Source organism: Montipora foliosa, chromosome 13, assembly GCF_036669935.1.
Source record: "Montipora foliosa isolate CH-2021 chromosome 13, ASM3666993v2, whole genome shotgun sequence".
Classification (NCBI taxonomy): Eukaryota; Metazoa; Cnidaria; class Anthozoa; order Scleractinia; family Acroporidae; genus Montipora; species Montipora foliosa.
This window is the reverse complement of record NC_090881.1, coordinates 11650696-11668836: the sequence shown is the minus strand read 5'-3', so window position 1 is coordinate 11668836 and position 18141 is coordinate 11650696. Positions and strand designations below refer to the sequence as shown.

The 18141-nt window shown below is 38.7% G+C and overlaps 1 protein-coding gene across 2 annotated transcripts; it reads left to right on the top strand.

Annotated features, from left to right (window-relative positions):
* Nucleotides 1–308: 308 nt before the first annotated feature.
* LOC137984008 (NLR family CARD domain-containing protein 3-like) lies at nt 309–17302 on the top strand. Of its 2 annotated transcripts, none has more exons than XM_068831207.1 (7): nt 309–600; nt 4823–5471; nt 8653–8715; nt 11674–11736; nt 12808–12870; nt 13005–13046; nt 13150–17302. In XM_068831207.1, the coding sequence occupies exons 2-7, from the start codon at nt 4838–4840 to the stop codon at nt 15534–15536; spliced, it is 3252 nt and encodes a 1083-aa protein (XP_068687308.1). In that variant the 5' UTR covers nt 309–600; nt 4823–4837; the 3' UTR covers nt 15537–17302. The 2 variants fall into 2 exon arrangements, with proteins under 2 accessions (XP_068687308.1, XP_068687307.1); XM_068831206.1 differs by having other exon boundaries at nt 12960–13046.
* The last annotated feature ends 839 nt before the right edge of the window (nt 17303–18141 follow it).

Sequence of the window (18141 nt, the reverse complement as noted above, 5' to 3'; positions counted from 1 at the left end):
ATTTTTACCTTTCCCATGTAAGAATATTGGTGTCGTCATGGTAACTAAGACGACCAGCCAATGCAAGCCTTCTTCTCCTTTATTGTAAGATACTTTTATGCTGTAATATAAATGTTCTCTATTACATTAACATTTTTGTGGCACAATTTCACATTATCATTCATTTTTTTCACAACTTTTATACCTTGTTTCATGTTACACAGCATGCGTGTTTTAGCGGTTGGTGACCATCTTTTCGCCATTTCGGAAATGAATAAAATAAGTTGTTTTTAACTGTCTCCTGATATTGAGGCATCATGGCTAAAAAAAAATCATCTATTTAACAGCACAAAACAAGATTCATTACCATAGCAACTCACTTTTCGTCGAAAAACCGGGCCTGCGGATGACAGTCTCTTTTTGTCACATGCTTAGTTCCCTACGGAAACACAGGCTAAGCGACTGTCGAATCCGAGATTGCTACTAGTTGAAGCATAAACGTGGTAGGATTAGGAAAAAAGGACAAGAGGTCGCCTTTGTCGACGTAGAAGATTATATAAAGCAGTTCGGTGCAAGAACAGGCACTCAGTGATATGAAACCGAAAGAGGAAACAGTTTAAGGTATTTGCGTCTCTGAAAACTTCTTGTCCTTCTTGTTGTTGTTGTTGTTGTTCTTCGTCTTCTTCTTCTTCTTCTTCATTGTCATCCGCTTTTATACGTTGCGATTTAACAGTAGGCTTTACGTATTTCGCTAGTTTAGAGTGTCGAATCACGTTCAAGCCTTTATAGGTCTGAAGTCGGCTCGCAATCATTCGATTTCTCCCGTCGTTTACGTAAACGGGTTTGGCCAGAATGAAGCGGCTTTGACCAAATGCACCAGATTATTTGAAAGAATCAACAAAGATCATCGTTCTGTTCAAAAGTACAAACCACAAGTTAACGCAGAGGTCTTATTGAACTCTTGCAAAACAATCAAACGAAGCAGGTTGGCTTAATCGCTCGATCCAACATCGCTCGACAGTATGACAATCTTCTTTTCGTCACGCAGCAATATTTTTGCGTGGTCAAGTTGAAATCAGAGTTTGCTTTCGATTAGTGATTGTTTAAATGTGTCCCAAAAAGAACTCAGTTTCATGATGATTTACCTCTTTTTTTTCGAAATAAATCTTTCCTCATTCTAGCTTCTCGGCGACTCGATAACTGGAACGCATAATTTAGCGGTAGGAGAGTAAAAGCTTTATTTACAAGCATTAGAAAGATGTTTCTAGAAACTGAGTTTGAATGAACTGGATGCGTCATTTCTTGCAGAATACCCAGCCACCTCGAAGCTATAATCTAAATTGGGTGGATACGCGGATACGCAGTGGAAATACCAAGCTTAGTGAATGCATGTGATACATGAAAAATGCCAAAGTTATGTAACATACCTGAAGAGAGCGGTCGTAATATTATGCAAAATTCAACTAGGTTCCCGAAAAAAAAAGCAAGCTAAAAGGTTTATTACCGGTGTTAATAAACCTTCAAACCATTTAAAGTGGTACTAGGGCGAAAATCACATCTTTCCTATCTAAGCCATTTTGAAACATAACCAAGTAGTCTGCGTGAGAAGAAAAATGCTGTTTACTTTTATCAAATATATATCTCTTTTCGTTCCAGAGATATTCGAGTTTTTAAAACATGCAAATTAGCCAAGTGATCACGTCATACACTCAACCAAATTTTGATAAAATATGATGAAAAGAGATATCTCAGCCAATTTGTATCAGAAATTTTTGATTTTTTTGCAGTAAGATTCTACTAAATCTTCTCCATAATAAGAGCTTAACAGTTCTGTTACCATGGCATCACACTGGGTTTCAGACCTCCCCCATAATAAGAGCTTTCCTGGCAGCCTTTGGCATTCCATTTTTATATTTGCTAACAGCACTTCATATGCATGATCCTGCAAGCATATAAATTTGTTACCTCGATTTTGTAGCCTTGTTTAACATTTTTCAAGCTGAAAATCACTAACATATTGAAATCAAGTGGGTGAGGACTGGAAAAGAGTGAGTTGCCATGGGAACAGAATTTTTTACAGCCATAGGTGTGTTTCCTGTAGAACTATTAGACTACCAAGTTTCAATGGTCTGCCCTGCAAATTGGCCAAGGTAGCTCTTATATACTTAATATAATATTGGGTTGAGTGTACGACGTCATCAGCTATCTCATTTGCATATTTACATATTTTTCAAACTTAAATATCTCCGGAACTAATGAAGATATTTGCAAACTGTAAAAGGTGTTTTTGTTCTTTTATGGAATTCTATGTGATACACTCAAAAAATCAAGGGGTGAAAATTTGATCATAGTACCATTTTAATCTAGACAAGCAAAGAATGTGATCCCGATCGTAGTATTATGAAAAATTCAACTAAAAGGTTCCAAGAAAATCTATCTTTTTAACCGAAATATAAATATTCACGGGCATATCAATCGCTTAACAAAACCAACACTCAAACTAACTAACACTCAAACTTATACTACACTCAGTTGCGAGATCGTGTTAATAATATAGCACACTGATTAAGCCTAAGCGCTTGTTTCAGTGATTAGGCCTAAGCACTATTTTAAAATTTTAGCTTCCATTTTACGGTTAGGCTGACTACACTTTTACGAGATCATTTCAAGAATATAGCATTCGTTTACTGATTAAGCCAAAGCGTTCGTTTCAGTGATCAGGCCTAGGCACTCTTCTAAAATTTTAGCTTTCATTTCACGGTTTGCTTAATTACACTTTTTACGAGATCAGAATATACTTAGAACATTTTTAGAAGATTACTTGGGAAGGGGTGGTCTTTCGACTGCGTATCCGTGTATCCACTTCAGAATATACTTAGATAATTACGTAGGGAGGGGTGGTTGAGCACAGAAATATTTTTGGTCCCATAAAAGCTTCCTAGTTGACTTAGTAAATTTAATAATGGCGGGCTCATGTTGTTTTAAAAGTGCTTGGATTGCTAATCGTTGTTATAAGTTACGTAACAACTACTTATCTTGAATTTGACATTGGAACGAAGCAACAGCTCTTCACTGAAAGTTATTCAACTTTCAAAGTTCAAACCGCCCAAAGAAGGCACTTGATTTGATCCTTTTCCTTGCGATATCGCTTCAAAATACTTCACAAGTTTAGGCTATAATTTTGACAAAAGGTCTGGGAACTCTGATAATTTAGATGCTGCATGGTGAGGATACGCATCTATACGATGAAAACGTTTTGAAAAATTTTGTTTGACTGACTCGGACTGAAAGTGGTTCCCTGTGAAATAACTAATATTTTTTCATTCTCGCCCGGCCTTTCAATCTTTGGTGTGATACCATTCTTCTCACGCGAACATTATTTACCACAGTTATAAAACATTTTTCCCTTTAATATACTTTTGCCTTTAATGCCACAGAACATTGACCAGATTTTAGCTTTTCTAACTGCTCGACTGCTTTTAGCTGCAGCATGTTCAATTCGCTATAAGTCTTCCCGATCTTAAAGTTTTGAGCCATATGGTCGAAGAAGAGTCGGGAATTGTTCTGGAGAAGAAATAGGGCTGATTTTGAATCCTGAAGCGAACAGATTAAGCCAAGACGCAAGTTCTTTACTTTACGAGTGCTTCAGATAATTGAAATTTCGTTATCAAAAAGTATTTTGATTCCCTTTTTCTAGACTTTTGTCATAGGCCGTGATACGGGAATTCCCGCTCGCTGCAGTAAGCCCAACAACCAAAGAAAAAGTTTGTGTAAAGAAGCAAGGCTCAACACAACAGGTTTCGTGTGATACGGTGTTGTCTACAATATGGTTCCAAATCTTGTTATGATATCATCTCACTGCGCCCTATTGTACATGTGTCTTTAACTTAGCAAACTTTCACGTCTGAAAATTAAACCACTGAAAAAGCATTAAATTTGAAGCTTTTTTCAAGTTGTATTGTGTCATATTGCCCTAAGCTGCGAAAGTTTCAAGTCAGTTGACGAAATGACACGCATATAGAGGATATTACATGGCGGCGCGGGGATACGAATTTTATCTTCGAGTGCTGAAAGTATCCTTCATGCGTGAGCGAAGCGAACAAGTGAGAGATACTTTCAGCACAAGAAGATAAATTCGTATCCCCAAGCGGCCATGTAATGATTTGTTTATTATATAGATATCGATGAAATGTATAGAGTTAAAACAACTTGTTTTATTCATTTTCGAAATGATGAAAAAGTGGTACCACCCGCTAAAACACGCATGTTGTGTAACATGTAACCTCCAAGACCAATTTACTTACCAATATATTATTACCTGTACTTGCTACTAATTGATGGATTTTGTTGATGTTTCCTACTTTCAATTTCAACCTAGTTTCAAATAAAATTACTTAGATTGAAGTTAAAATTAAACTGAATTTAAATTCAATTGTAACATTACAATCGGCTGAGGTCATTTTGGATGAGACCAATAAATAAGGAGGAATGTCAGATTGACAGTATAGATGTTAGACTTTCTGGTGTTCCAGTCAGTAGAATCGTACTAACATTCAGATGTTATCTACATTTACCTATATCGAGACCCCTAAATATTACCTGTAAAACATTCATAATGGTGCTATCATCATTTGACTGAGGGTTTCGGAAAATCATAGCAAAAATTTAATTTGGCTTAATAAACAGTTACACGTGCACTTTCCGGGTGCCTCTTCTCTTCTCCCAACGCCCTCCCATTTGTACTCATTGGGTTCTGCACTCACCAAATGCCATTACTTTGCTAATTTTTTATTTATAGATTTGATTACCAATAAACCATACTCATTTTCCCGTTTTTATTTAGCCAACAGTTTGGGATATGGCATCTGGTCCAGCTCCATTAGCCTCGTCAAAGGAGACGACCAACTATGCTCGTCTGTGCCGGCTTCTGGTGGATATGGGAACCCAGGCCCTGAGAGAAACCTTTGACAGGATACACCCTCCAAATAATCTTCACAAGATTTTGTCAGGGGCTCACCCTACATTGCAGTCTCTGAGAACAAAAGGAATTTTGAATCCCACACAATGGGGAAAGCTGTACCCAACTGTACCTTCATCTGTGTCATCAGCCAGCTTTGACATTACACTTCTGATGGTACTGCTGAGAAATATATGCAGTTTCAGTCCACCTGCCAGTACTGGAAGCTGGGACAAGCTTCCTCCCTCGTATGATAACAGTACTGAGGCAAACATAGCAAGAATCAAATATTACAGAAATGGTGTCTATGGTCATGCCAGCCAAGCTTCTGTTGATGATGTAACATTCAATATGTTATGGCACGATATAAGTAATACACTCCTTGCCCTTGGATCTGGAACAATTTATGCCAATGCGATCAGCCGATTAAAGACCGAGTGCATGGATCCTGATTTTGAGGAGAACTATCGAGAATTACTAAAGCAGTGGAAAAAGGATGATGATAACACCAAGGAGACTCTTGAGGAGCTAAAAGGTATGATCTATCTCAAAGGGGTGTGCCGTTAAGGGAGCAGGGCTTGCTCCGTGGTGAGAGCACTCGCTCTCCACCAGTGTTGCCCGGGATCGATTCCAGATCGATGCCATGTGTGGTTTTCGTTCGTTGGGTCTCTCCTCTGCTCCGAGCTGTTTTTTCCCCCAGATAATCAGTTTTCCCCTCTCCTCTAAACCAATATTTGATTCCATTTTTTCTGATTTCATTTGATTTGTATTAGTAGAGCACTCGTGCTTGGCTAAATAGCTTCGAGTCTTTAATGATAAAGCTAATAAATAGATTTAGCCAAGCCTAAAAGTGGAGCTCCCTGGCTATTTATTCCTACTGGCTGTAAGGTTAGTGAAAATAAAAGGTTTTCGAACTGCTTTGGGGTTTCCGGTTACTGAATCACTTTCTTTGCTTTCTTCTATAAAAAAAAAAAATATATATATATATATATATATATATATTGCCTTACTGGTGAATTCCACGGTGGATTTCACGCAAAAAACCGACATTGGATGAATCATGAAGCGATGAGTGCAATATCGGTTTTTCGAGTGAAATTTACTTTGGAATTCACCAGTGTGGCAATGAAATTTTCTTGAATCGTATGAGTTTTAAAAGAAAACAAGCACGCCCTCAGCGAGCGAATGGAAAAGGGCAAAAGCCATTTTGGAGTCAACTGTCAATTGCCAGCAAATAGGAATCAGGCTTAAATTAGAAACCATCAGGAAACGTTGTCGGTTCAAGGTCAAAAAAGAGTTTTACTGATGTACTTTATTCCACTTTATCTCTGAAAACGAGATCATTCACGTTTTGATGTATTTCATTAAAGCACGCCAGCTTGGCCTGGAACAATAATCGGCAAAATACGGCAATGCAACCACGACAGGGCAATGAAACTTCAAACAATATCCGCTCCAACAAATTAATTTTACGTGATCTAAACAAACTCCTGAAAACACAAACTAGTGATATTTCTACCTAATTTTACGAGAACGCATTGCGATTACCTGTGTATAACTGAAGAGCACAATTTTCTTGTCACTCTCGAGGCAGATCGAAAAACAGTTGGAAAACACGGGCGCCCAAGCTCACAACGCGATTTGCAATGCAAACTATTATGTGATAAGTGAGTTTAATAGTGGAAAGAGTTAAAAATTAAGTTAAGTTGAAAAAAAAAATGTTTTTCTTGCGATAAATATTTCCTACCTCAAATATGTTGTTCATTTTTCTTTTGTGTCGATTCATGAGCCATCGTCGATATAGTGAAATCAGCACTCGTTTATACCCTATTAAGCGCAGCGAAGACTGCACACTTGTCACCGCCGGAGCCGAACATCATTCCATAATTTGATCTCCCTTCACACGCAAAAGTCCTCAATCCCGACAAAATTCCCATTTCTATATAGCCCAATGATATTTCCTCCGCATACATATTATTTAGCGCTCATAAGAGTCGTGAAGAACAAGAAAATCCGAGAATTGTTCAGCTGTTTAGAAATCCTTTTATCCATGAATGAGGATGTGCCCCTACCGAGGCATTTAGTTGCTCTGATTGGTTGGAAGCGTTGACGGTGCGTGATTATTTCGACTGAACCAATCAGAGCAGCTGAAGAAATTCAAGAAGCAAAAAACGATTAAACCACTTTTTTAAAAATACATATCCGTAAAAGTAAAAAATGTTTTAGTGCCCAAAGAAAGAATTTGTGGAGTAACTTCTTCCACCAAGTTTGAGCTATTACTGGTATTCTGTTTTGCTGTTGTCGTTCTCTTTCTCTCTCCTTTCGTTTCTGATTTAGTCATAGGTCCTCCAGGCATCATGCAACCTTATCAGAGCTTCTAAAGATATGCCAAAAATTGCAATACAGAGACAAAAGCAGCTCTAAACAAATTAAAGATAAACACTCGCCTCTAAGTTTATATCCCTTCGATGCTTGACTTGAATAACTGCCTAGCCACCAGTGTGGACCACAGCTATCATGATATGCAAAACTGGACTGAAACCAGCAAAAATGCAGAAAGAAAACATTTTCTAAACCATTTTCCACCTGAACACCAAAAGCGTTGACTGTTAAGAGCTATAATTGACGTACCATGGCGGTGTAACCGCATCGAGCAACAGAAAGCACGGCAAAAATGAAGCCTCGTTAATGTTTAGTTGAGTTATTTTGGATTGAGCCTGCTATCCAATCGAAAACCAGTACCTGGTCAGTGGTCAACTTCAAAAAAACAGCTGACATCAATGAGTTCTAAACTTGAGCCTGACACTGGTCAGCGGAGATCTTGATTTAACAGATGTCAATTGACCTTAACATGGATGTCCAGTATCAAAGATGTATGCTGTAAACTTGTGTGATACTGGTCACATTGACATACATGGAGGGGTGGACGTACGGACGGACGGTCGATGACGTCATCGCTATAAAACCAAAATTTCTCGCATTACAGGGTTACCATGTTTTCTTAACCATAAACCTTTTTTTTTTTAATCTTAGCTGACTTGACCTTGCATGGAGTATATCGTTATCAGGAGATGAAAATGGCTTGTTTTCTGATGTCTACAGCACAAGGACTTGTATTTCTTGAAAGAATGAACTGCATGTACATGTATTCTTATCCATTGCAATTGAAAGCTGTGAAAGGAGTTAAGTTTGGCTCAAAGGAACTCCTACAGAAAAAATGAAGAAAGAATTTCAACATAGACTTGAGTTTAACATCTCTTTGCAAGTACGGTACTAAAGCAGGTGAATTTGCGTCAGGGATTTGCACATTAACAGTAATGAGATCATGCAGAAACTGCTTTTAATTGCTAAGTTCCCTTCCCCAAGTTATCATCATGTACAGTATGTTCTGAGAAGCTGGGGAGAATAGTTACAGATTGTTCCCTTCAAACCCCTGTTTTCTGCATATAGACAAAAAAATAATGTTAATGCTAAACACTCTCTAAACCCTAACTTATTGTTGCAAATACATGTTGGTAGCTGACATTTTAGAACTTTGTATTCTCTTCCATAAAGTGTTTGCCACCCTTTAACGCTGAAATGCTGGACATAAATGTTTTGCAGTAAACTATGCTTCTAGTAACAGACTTTCATCAAACAACCCACTTTTAAGGTGACCCAAACCGAGAGAAACCCCTATTGACTGATTGTTTTGATTCCTTTTTTTTAAAATCCAGAAATGCTAAAGCAGTTGAAGTCGGATGAAGACAGCATCAAATACAAGCTTGGACAGGTGGAGGGTGTGTTAATTGATCCAATAATATACCTTGAATAAAGACCATATACTGCAGGCTACAACTAAAGTGGGAGAAGTAACATTTCAAAAACGAGTGCGAGTGTTTCATCGGGGTTTCCAAAAACGGGAAAACTGATGAAAGCACGAGGCCGTAGGCCGAGCCTTTTATTGTTTTCGAGTGTTTGGAAACTCCGATGAAACACGAAGCACGGGTTTTTGAAATTGCTCCTCAATCGTGCATCATTAACCAAGAACAATGAAACAATTCTCACTGATTTTGGCATCGCACGCGGAATATAAATTACTTTTCTTGTTATCATTTTTCAGTAATTATTGGCCTTTGTTGTCAAATATTTTAGCAGTGTCACAAGTCCCTTAAGACCGTCATTGTTTAAAGCGAAACACATACATCCCTTGATCTCAAGTCGGTCATTCTTAATGAGACATGGGGTTGTCACGTTTTGGGCAAACCAAAACAGCCGAGGAAGAGGTTAATCTTGTTCAAAACGGGGTACCCAAGTCCACTCGTTACAAAAATAAATGGGCCTTTGGAATATTCGAACAACGGCAGAAACAGAGAATGATAAAAATACTCATTGTTGAAGTCAGTGGTTTTTTCAAAGATTACAATTTCCATTTGGTTCCTGTTGGTGCAATACGTGTTATTAATATAAAATAAATATAAATTAAGAAATGAGTTCATCTAGAGTTTGATGCTTTATCAAACTCTAGGTTTGATATTACATGAAACTTATGGATAGTGCTTCATTCCAGTGCTTCACCGGGATTTCAAACCACATGCACGTGACAAAATTGGCGTCTCTTGGTTGGATGATCACCTTACGAATTATCAATGAGTTTGAGAAATAGAAATCTCACTAGTGTATCTACGTGACTTGTGATTCTACATGGCTGTGGATATGTGATTACATACGATGGATTGATTGGTTTAGTTTGGAGAGTTCACAAACCTAATCAAAAGGATTGGCTTCTTAAAAATCACTACCTTTTTTCTAGAAAAGATCAGAATACAGGGCTTCTGATAGGTGGCAGCAAAAAAGTCAAATTTTGGGGGGTTTTCAGAGACAAATTCACCAAAAAAACCGACCAATTTCGCTGGAATTTTCGAGAAAAAATTTTGCTGGATAGCGATTCGTTTTGTGTTATTTAGGCAAACGTTTTCCATGAAAACAAGGCGTTAATTTTGCCAATTTTTTTGGGAAATAAAAATGATGAGCGGTTCCGCAAACGCGCAAAAGATCAGAAGCCCTCATAATATGGTCTCTGTGATTGGATGGATAGAAAGTCTATACACGATTATAGTTTATGCGCCACACGACATTTTTAGATGAAAAACAAACCCAACGACCCCATTTTGTATTGCTGTGAAGTAATCAACTGGCTAGGATAAATTCTCTGCAGGGTTAAACAAATTATTCCGGGCAGATTCAAAGCCACCTTAAATTTTCTAATCATAAAGGTAGCTCTAGATACACTGTCGAGAAATCTTTGAACTTTGCAAAGTGCTTCAATTTTACCCTGCCTGTCACTTTACTTGAATAATATATAGGAGTCATCACGTTAGTTTTTAAAGTATAAACACTTGAAGAGAAAGTATTGGGTGGATGTCTTGTAGCTATTGTTATGAGGATCGGAATTACTTTCCACAAATAGTACACCTTGTAATACATTATAAATAGCAACAGGACATTCTAGATGCTTAGAGTAAAAGTACAAAAGCAGGCTTGTAAGTAATACAAAAAACTCTCTTTGGCCGAGGGCTTACCCTCTTCTCTGCCTGTGATTGATGCCTATGGATGCGATACTGTGAGGAAGCTATAATCAACTGTGATAACTATAGTGAGGCTATAACCTTTGGCCTTGCTATATCCAGAGAGAAGAAAGAGTAGAAAGAGACGATAGCTGAGATGGGAGGAAGACAAAGAATTCAGAGTTCATTATGAAATCCGCCGTAAGAGTTTGTGTACACAGAAAGTCCAGTGAGTGGAAAGATAATCCAGTGAATCAAGAAAGCTAAGCGGTGTTGTCTACAGTCGGTGGAACTTGGAGTTCAAAGTTAGTCAAGATCAATACCTGTATGGCCATGAAGGAGAGTAATCCTGCTTTGTTTTACGAACTGCTTAACTTAATCCTTAACCTAAATAAATGTAACAGTGTATAACTAATTTAATAATAGTTAGAAAGGGTAACTGCTCGTTGTCATCCTTTTTTCGCGTGCACTATATACTACTCGGGAGTTCTTTTCATTTATGTCTTGTTCGCGGAAATCGCTTGCTATGGTAACCTGTTACATCACAATATATCATATTTAGTTGAGCGTCAAATGCCATATTTAACAATTAATCCATGTGTGCGCATTGGATATGAGGTGATAAATAGCCAACGAGACGCGCAGCGCCGAGTTGGCTATAATCACCTTATATCCAATAAGCACGAATGGAATAATTGTTTCATTATACACTTCACGATTAAAACATTAAGGTAAAAATTTGTGTTGTTGTTACATGATCTTAAAACACAAAATTATCGACAGCGAGAATTAAGGAGCTTTTGAACTTCACAGTTTCCTACCATTAAATATGTTTATGCCGAACTTTGTGGCCTTCTTTATAGTAACAAGGATTGGCATTGTCGAAAGCTTGCTGTAATTCCGAGGGAGACACTTTTCCAAACCTCTTGTTTTCAGCCATTTTGAGGAACAAAACTTAACCTCGCGCCGAATTTTTTTTGACACACTGACACTTGGCGCACTGCAAAACCTCGGGTATTCGCTGATAACCGGGATCTGGCGAGCGAATCAGAAAGCTAGAAATGCAATAACTGGGGATTGAGTATATTCTAATACACGGTACCATAACATAGCTGTATGGTCATACAGTGTGGTGCAGTTTCTTGAAAGTATTGAAACTTGTTTGAGCCTTTTTAATTTTTTTTTTTTAAGAAATGCTCACTACATGGAAGAGGGAAGAGGGAGACACAAAAGACAGATTGGGAGAGATGGAAGGTAGGCTGGTAAATATTAAACTTAAACGAAAATGCTGCCCAATAATGGCAGATGTTTTTGTCAAAGTATGTTAGGGACGTCTTTTTCTTTCTTTCTTTCTTTCTTTCTTTTCTATTTGCAATTTGGGGCGATTAAATTAATTTCCATCAAATGTCCCCTATATTGTGGTTTGTCTCGCCAACTGGCAGACGGTGAGTTGCACTTATGATTATTGATAATATTAAATGTTTTAACGTGTTACTGACCACAATTCACAACAACATAATTACACTTATCTATTACATAATAGCTGGTCCATTACTTTTTTGTTTTGTCCATTGCCATAAAAAAGAGCTCAAAACTTCAAAGAAAAGAAGTGAAACGGCTTAAAAGCAGTCTATTGTCACATCAAATGTTACACTATAACACAGGAGTGTATGCATAATGCATATGTTGCAGTTAATATGTCCTCCTTCAGGTTACGAATTTTTCATACTAGCGTGGTTTTTACGTTCCTTTGTTTCAAATTATGATAAGGTCTATTAGACAAAGGAAAGTTAAAAACAAACTTGTCTGAAAAATAATTATTTTTAACCAAGAATTTTTTTTTAACTACAACACATACAGGTATCCTAAATGAAAATCAGGAGATCTTGTCATAGTTTCAAAGATGGCGAGAGAACGGACTTGCCAAGAGAAACTACTCAGAAAGCTGGAAAATGTTTATTATTACTGTCACGTCCACTGTGTAGAACGGAAACAACCTTATTTTTTTGTAGGCAGGTGGTGTTCAGTTCCTATAGCAATCATAACTTTGCTCGCAATTACGCACAAGCAATACTCCTGCAAAAACTTTTTTTGTGTTAATTCGTGATTCAACGATGAAGCAATGCAAACTCCAATTCTATAAACATATCAGTTAGTGTCCAGTCTAGTTCATTCATCTTTGTTCATAGACAGTCGAGTTATTGGTGAGAGATTTTTAATATATACTTTTCTTGACACCCTTCCTACATATTCAGGTATGCTTTGGTAACTTCCTAAAGTATAATATTGTTGTTTTATCTGATTAATTAATTTGATTTAATTAAGACATCCTGAAGAGGCTTAAAACAGATGAAGGAGGCAGCAAAGATACGCCAAAAGAGGCACATAGTGAGTTCATACATTTTATTGCCTTATCTTAATGCTGGAGGATGTAGCAAAAACCGTTTTCTTTTTTTTCTTTTTTTTTGCTGCAAAAGGTATATTCAAAGTTCGCTTAATGACTGTCTCTTTTGTTCCTAAAGAAATGTCGAGGCATTTTAAGGACAGGTTCAGTGAAATGGAAGGTAGGCAGAGAGATTTTGAATGGCTTTTATTTTATGAGTTAATTTAAGCGTTTGTAACTTATGATCTTTTGGCAGGCTCGAATAATGACTTTCTCTCTTTCAGATGCTTATGGGCCAGCGGCTGACTTTATCGACGTTATTCGACAACTGTACAAAAGCCGGGAAGGATGGCTTGTGCCATTCCCGTGGTGCGAAGGGTTTGGATTCCATCTCGACAACATTTTTACTAGGCTTAAAATGGTCAGCAGGAAAAAAGAACGAGGAGTTAAGACTGACTCCATTGTCAACATGTTGGAAATCTTTAAACCACATGAGGAATGTTCACAACCCAGAAAACTCTTGATTGAAGGACAACCAGGCATGGGAAAGACAACCTATTGTAACAAGATGGCTTTCGACTGGGCAAAGAACCGTAAAGCTGAAGAAGATTCGTTTCCTGATGTCCAACTGCTGCTGTTGTTGAAATGCAAGGACATTAACTCTGACTTATGGGAGGCTATTGATGACCAGCTTTTACCGAAAGACACGAAGAAAGAAGAAAGAGAAAAGTTCTTCACCTTCATTCAGAACCATCAGTCAAAGGTTTTGGTGGTACTTGACGGATTGGATGAGCTGCCGACCTATAAGTTACCCATGTATAAAAATATTATACAAGGAAGAATGCTTCCAAAATGTTACCTCATGGTTACAGCACGCCAAGAAGCTGGAATCAAAGTACGGGAATGCTGTGACACCCTGTTTGAGGTCGAAGGATTTACGGAATACGAAGCAGAAGATTTTATCTCGCGATATTTCAAAGCCGACGAGCATCTGGCGACAAAGCTCTTGGACAAGCTGCGCACAGACGCAAGCCTTAAGGGACTAACTGCAAATCCATTCAATGCAGCACTTCTTTGCCTCCTTTGCGAAGAATTCCAAGGAGAATTGCCGAAAGGTAGAACTCTGCTATACCTCGAAATAGTACCGTGTGTGCTGAGAAGGTATAGGAGAAAGAAGGGATTGCCAGAAACAGACGAAGACCTTACACCATTATACCACGCTGAATTAAAGCAACTTGGTTATACAGCGTTGAATGGCTTGCTCAACGATGAGATGTATTTCGATGACAATGCTTTCCGAAATTGTACCAGCAACTTGATACCCGAATTGGGGTTTCTTTCAGTTCAGCCTGGACGCAGCAAACGAAGACCGAGCCTGTGGTACGGGTTTCTACACAAGAGCTTTCAGGAGTTCTTCGCTGCATTTTATCTCAGTTGCCAGCTTGTCGATGAGGAAATTAGTCCTGATGGTTTGGTTGCTGACACAAGATATTTTTGGGAGTTTAAACAGGTGCTTATGTTTATCTGTGGTGTCTTGGCTCAGCAGTGCAAGGCAAAAGCCAAGGCACTTATGGCAAGCATAGCAAGTCAAATTAACCAATCAAATGAAGAGGAAAGCAATGACTACCTATGGACTGCATTGAATTGTATTAAGGAAAGTGAAAAAGAACAGAGTACCTTTGGAAAAGAATTGGCGCGTTCTCTTGGTTCGCTTCTTGAAATTCAGCGTATTTCCTTTCGACAGCAGATAGGTGACAGTGGCGCTGCTATACTGGCTCACGCAATGGCAACAAACTCAACGGTGACAAAGTTGGATTTGTCTGGCAATGGAATCGGTTACTCGGGTGTTGCTGCAGTGGCTAAAGCAGTGGAAACTAATTCAACGCTGACACAGTTGTATTTGCCTGACAATGGAATGGGTGACTCAGGTGCTGCTGCACTGGCTAAAGCAGTAGAAATCAATTCAACGCTGACAGAGCTGGATTTGTCTGCCAATGGAATCGGTGACTCAGGTGCTGCTGCACTGGCTAAAGCAGTGGGAATCAATTCAACCCTGACGGAGTTGTATTTGCTTTCCAATAAAATCGGCGACTCAGGTGCTGCAGCACTGGCTAAAGCAGTGGAAATCTATTCAACGCTGACAAGGTTGAGTTTGTATTCCAATAAAATCGGTGACTCAGGTGCTGCTGCACTAGCTAAAGCAGTGGAAATCAATTCAACGCTGACAAGGTTGTGTTTGTCTAAAAATGGAATCGGTGACTCAGGTGCTGCTGCACTGGCTAAAGCAGTGGAAATCAATTCAACGCTGACACAGTTGTATTTGTCTTACAATGGAATCGGTGACTCAGGTGCTGCTGCACTGGCTAAAGCAGTGGAAATCAATTCAACGCTGACAAAGTTGAGTTTGTTTGACAATGAAATCGGTGACTCAGGGGCTGCTGCACTGGCTAAAGCAGTGGAAGTCAATTCAACGCTGACAAAGTTGTATTTGCATTTCAATAAAATCGGTGACTCAGGTGCTACTTCACTAGCTAAAGCAGTGGAAATCAATTCAACACTGACAAAGTTGAATTTGCATTCCAATAAATTCGGTGAGTCAGGTGCTGCTGCGCTAGCTAGGGCGAAGGAACTGACAAGGCCCTTTGGCCTAGTTGAACGTATTTCATACTAATCGTATCGGCCACTGTCAAAACGCTTTGAAATTATTCCTCCCTTGGAGTTGGAAGTCACAGCCCGAAAAAACTGTTGCAATGTATCAGAATTACTTTAAAAACCCTCTCGTTTAGCTTCGGCAAAATGTACCTTGAGCCGATGAACGCGCGTGATTAGTATCAGTACAGGCATCAATAGGGTAAGATCGCCCCATGATATTTCTTAAGCAAGCACGGTGACCTATCTTTTTTGCTGTTCTCAAAACAGGGATTAGTAGGGAACATTCAGGGAAAGTTCCAAGAAAATCGTTCGACAACTTCTTTTTCTGAGGAATCACCTTCAGTTTTGCTTGTGTGTAATTGTGAGCCTGGTTTGGGATTACACGAGCAGCCTTCACCGTTGCCATCGCCTTCCCGCTGGTGCCCTGTAATGCCCAGCAATGGGCCTTAATCACACGGCGGCCATGTTGAGTCCCGAGGGTTTGAAATATTTTGTTCATCCGCTCGTTCCCAACCATTTTAACCGGACGTTCAGGAGACAAATTCTATTGTTAATCCAATTTGGCCGCCGCGCGGAGAAGGCCCATTCTACGTTAACTCCTTCCAACTGAATATCCCTAGCTTCCCGTCTCCGAACATTGGGCAGTTTTTCACTTGTCTTTTAGAGTATTGCCCAGCTCAAACAAAGACATGTTTTGGTTGTGGCAATACTTCTATATCTCGACCTTCAGGAGATCTTGTCATCGTTTTAAAGATGGAGAGAGAACGGATTTGCCAAGGGAAACTACTCAGAAAGCTGGAAAATGTTTATTTAACACTGCCATGTCCACTGTGTAGAACGGAAACAATCTTTTTCTTGTAGGCAGGTGGTGTTCAGTTCCTCTAGCGATCGAAACTTTGCTCACAATTACGCACAAGCAACTGTACTTAAAGGGGCTACGTCACGCAAAAAGATGTTATTTCATGACACCCAAAATGTCTAAAAAGTAGAATAAAACATTTCAATAACCACTTCAAACTGTTCACCAACATAACAGAAATACAGCAAAAGGAAAGAGAAGCATGGATGGAAGCAAATGAACAACATTGAAACGGATTGCATTTGGGTAATCTTGAAAAAGGTCGGCCCGACGTTTTTCAAGTTTATGACAAATGGCCTGGATAAAGGCCGTTTTTGCTCAGAATCATCTTGTTTGTGATGTAACAATAATCTCATCAGCAAAGGAATTCCACATTAGCATTTTCGAGTTTTAAACTCGTGAGTAACTAAAGTTCCCGTAAACACCCTAAAATAACGTGACATAGCCCCTTTAAGGAATAATTTACGTATCTGAGTCACGATCGATGGACGAAACTTAATTTTCAACTTTTTCCAATATGTTTTTATACTATATAAATTTTTCTGATATTTTTTTTACGATTTTCAACCTGTTGATAAATATTTTAGAAAACGTTATTGTTGGGTTCCCGTTCAAATGTCCCAGTCAAGTTCCCATTGAAGCGGCATTTTAGGTTAGAAATTCTCCCTGTAATTTGAACTTGGAAAAAACAATTATGGAATAGTAACGTTATTTTAATCGTTATTTCAACCCTATTTTGCAAACGATCGATGTTTGTTTTAGTTACTGTTAGGTGTTTTCTTCAAGTATTTTAGCTTATGTGTTCGTCAACCTTTCCCATTAATATATATTGTAGTTTCAACCGCTGGAACCAACTTCCTAGCACAATACGTTACTGCTAGATGTCAGTTCAAATGTTCCGGTTAAGTTCCCATTAAAGTGGTTTATTTTAGAGTAGTAATGCTCACACGTTTTTCGTTATTTAGTTTATTTAGTCACCCTGTGTTTTCCACAGACCCCGTCATCCCGTGTTGTCCATAGACCACGGAACCCTGCGTTTTCCACAGACCCCGGCGTCGCGGCACACCACGCCCAGGCTTTTCTACCAAACCGTGTGAGAGATGTGTGAAATGCACACTGAAAACGAAAGACAGCAGCTAATTCCAGCACATCAAAACTTGCCAAAGGAACCTTAAGAATCCTTGTTGAAAATCTGTTTAAAAACTATTTTAATAACTCTTTAAAAGTCCCTCATTTTTCCGACTAAAAAGTCATGGAAATTCAATTCCGGGAATTAATCAACAATAAATAAAGAGAGAAAGCCAACTGGCAAAGAGTCGGCAGTTTGCCACAGTTGATACTTGTTGAATTGAACGTAGTTTTCCTTCAGTTTTGACTGACTTCCAACTTTCGTTATCAGTGACATTAAGAGGTAAAAATTGGCCAGATGAAAGAGTTATGAAGAGCTTCCCCTTCGTTTTGTTGGTCAGTTGGTGTTCTCTCTCCTCTCTTCGGCAAAAGTCACCTAAACAATGATAATTTAGAAATCAAAGCTATTTTTTACAATCCCTAAAACCATCTCGGTTATGCTTTATCCCTATAATTATCCCATCAGTAATGTCTTATCCGTAAAATTGTTTTGCCAGTTACACTTTATCCCAAAAACCCCTTACAGGGCCTCACAGATACAGCCCTGATGAGTTCCTGACAGATAAAAGTATAAAAAGCGACAACGCTTCGTGAGGAAGTCTAAAAATATTATTGAACAGCTCCTTCGCCAACTTTG

Excerpts from the sequence above, each read along its gene's own strand:
- LOC137984008 (XM_068831206.1), top strand. The coding sequence starts at position 4,838 with ATGGCATCTGGTCCAGCTCCATTAGCCTCGTCAAAGGAGACGACCAAC. Across the intron at positions 5,472-8,652 it reads GACTCTTGAGGAGCTAAAAG|AAATGCTAAAGCAGTTGAAG; the intron begins GTATGATCTATC and ends TTTAAAATCCAG. Across the intron at positions 8,716-11,673 it reads CAAGCTTGGACAGGTGGAGG|AAATGCTCACTACATGGAAG; the intron begins GTGTGTTAATTG and ends TTTTTTTTTAAG.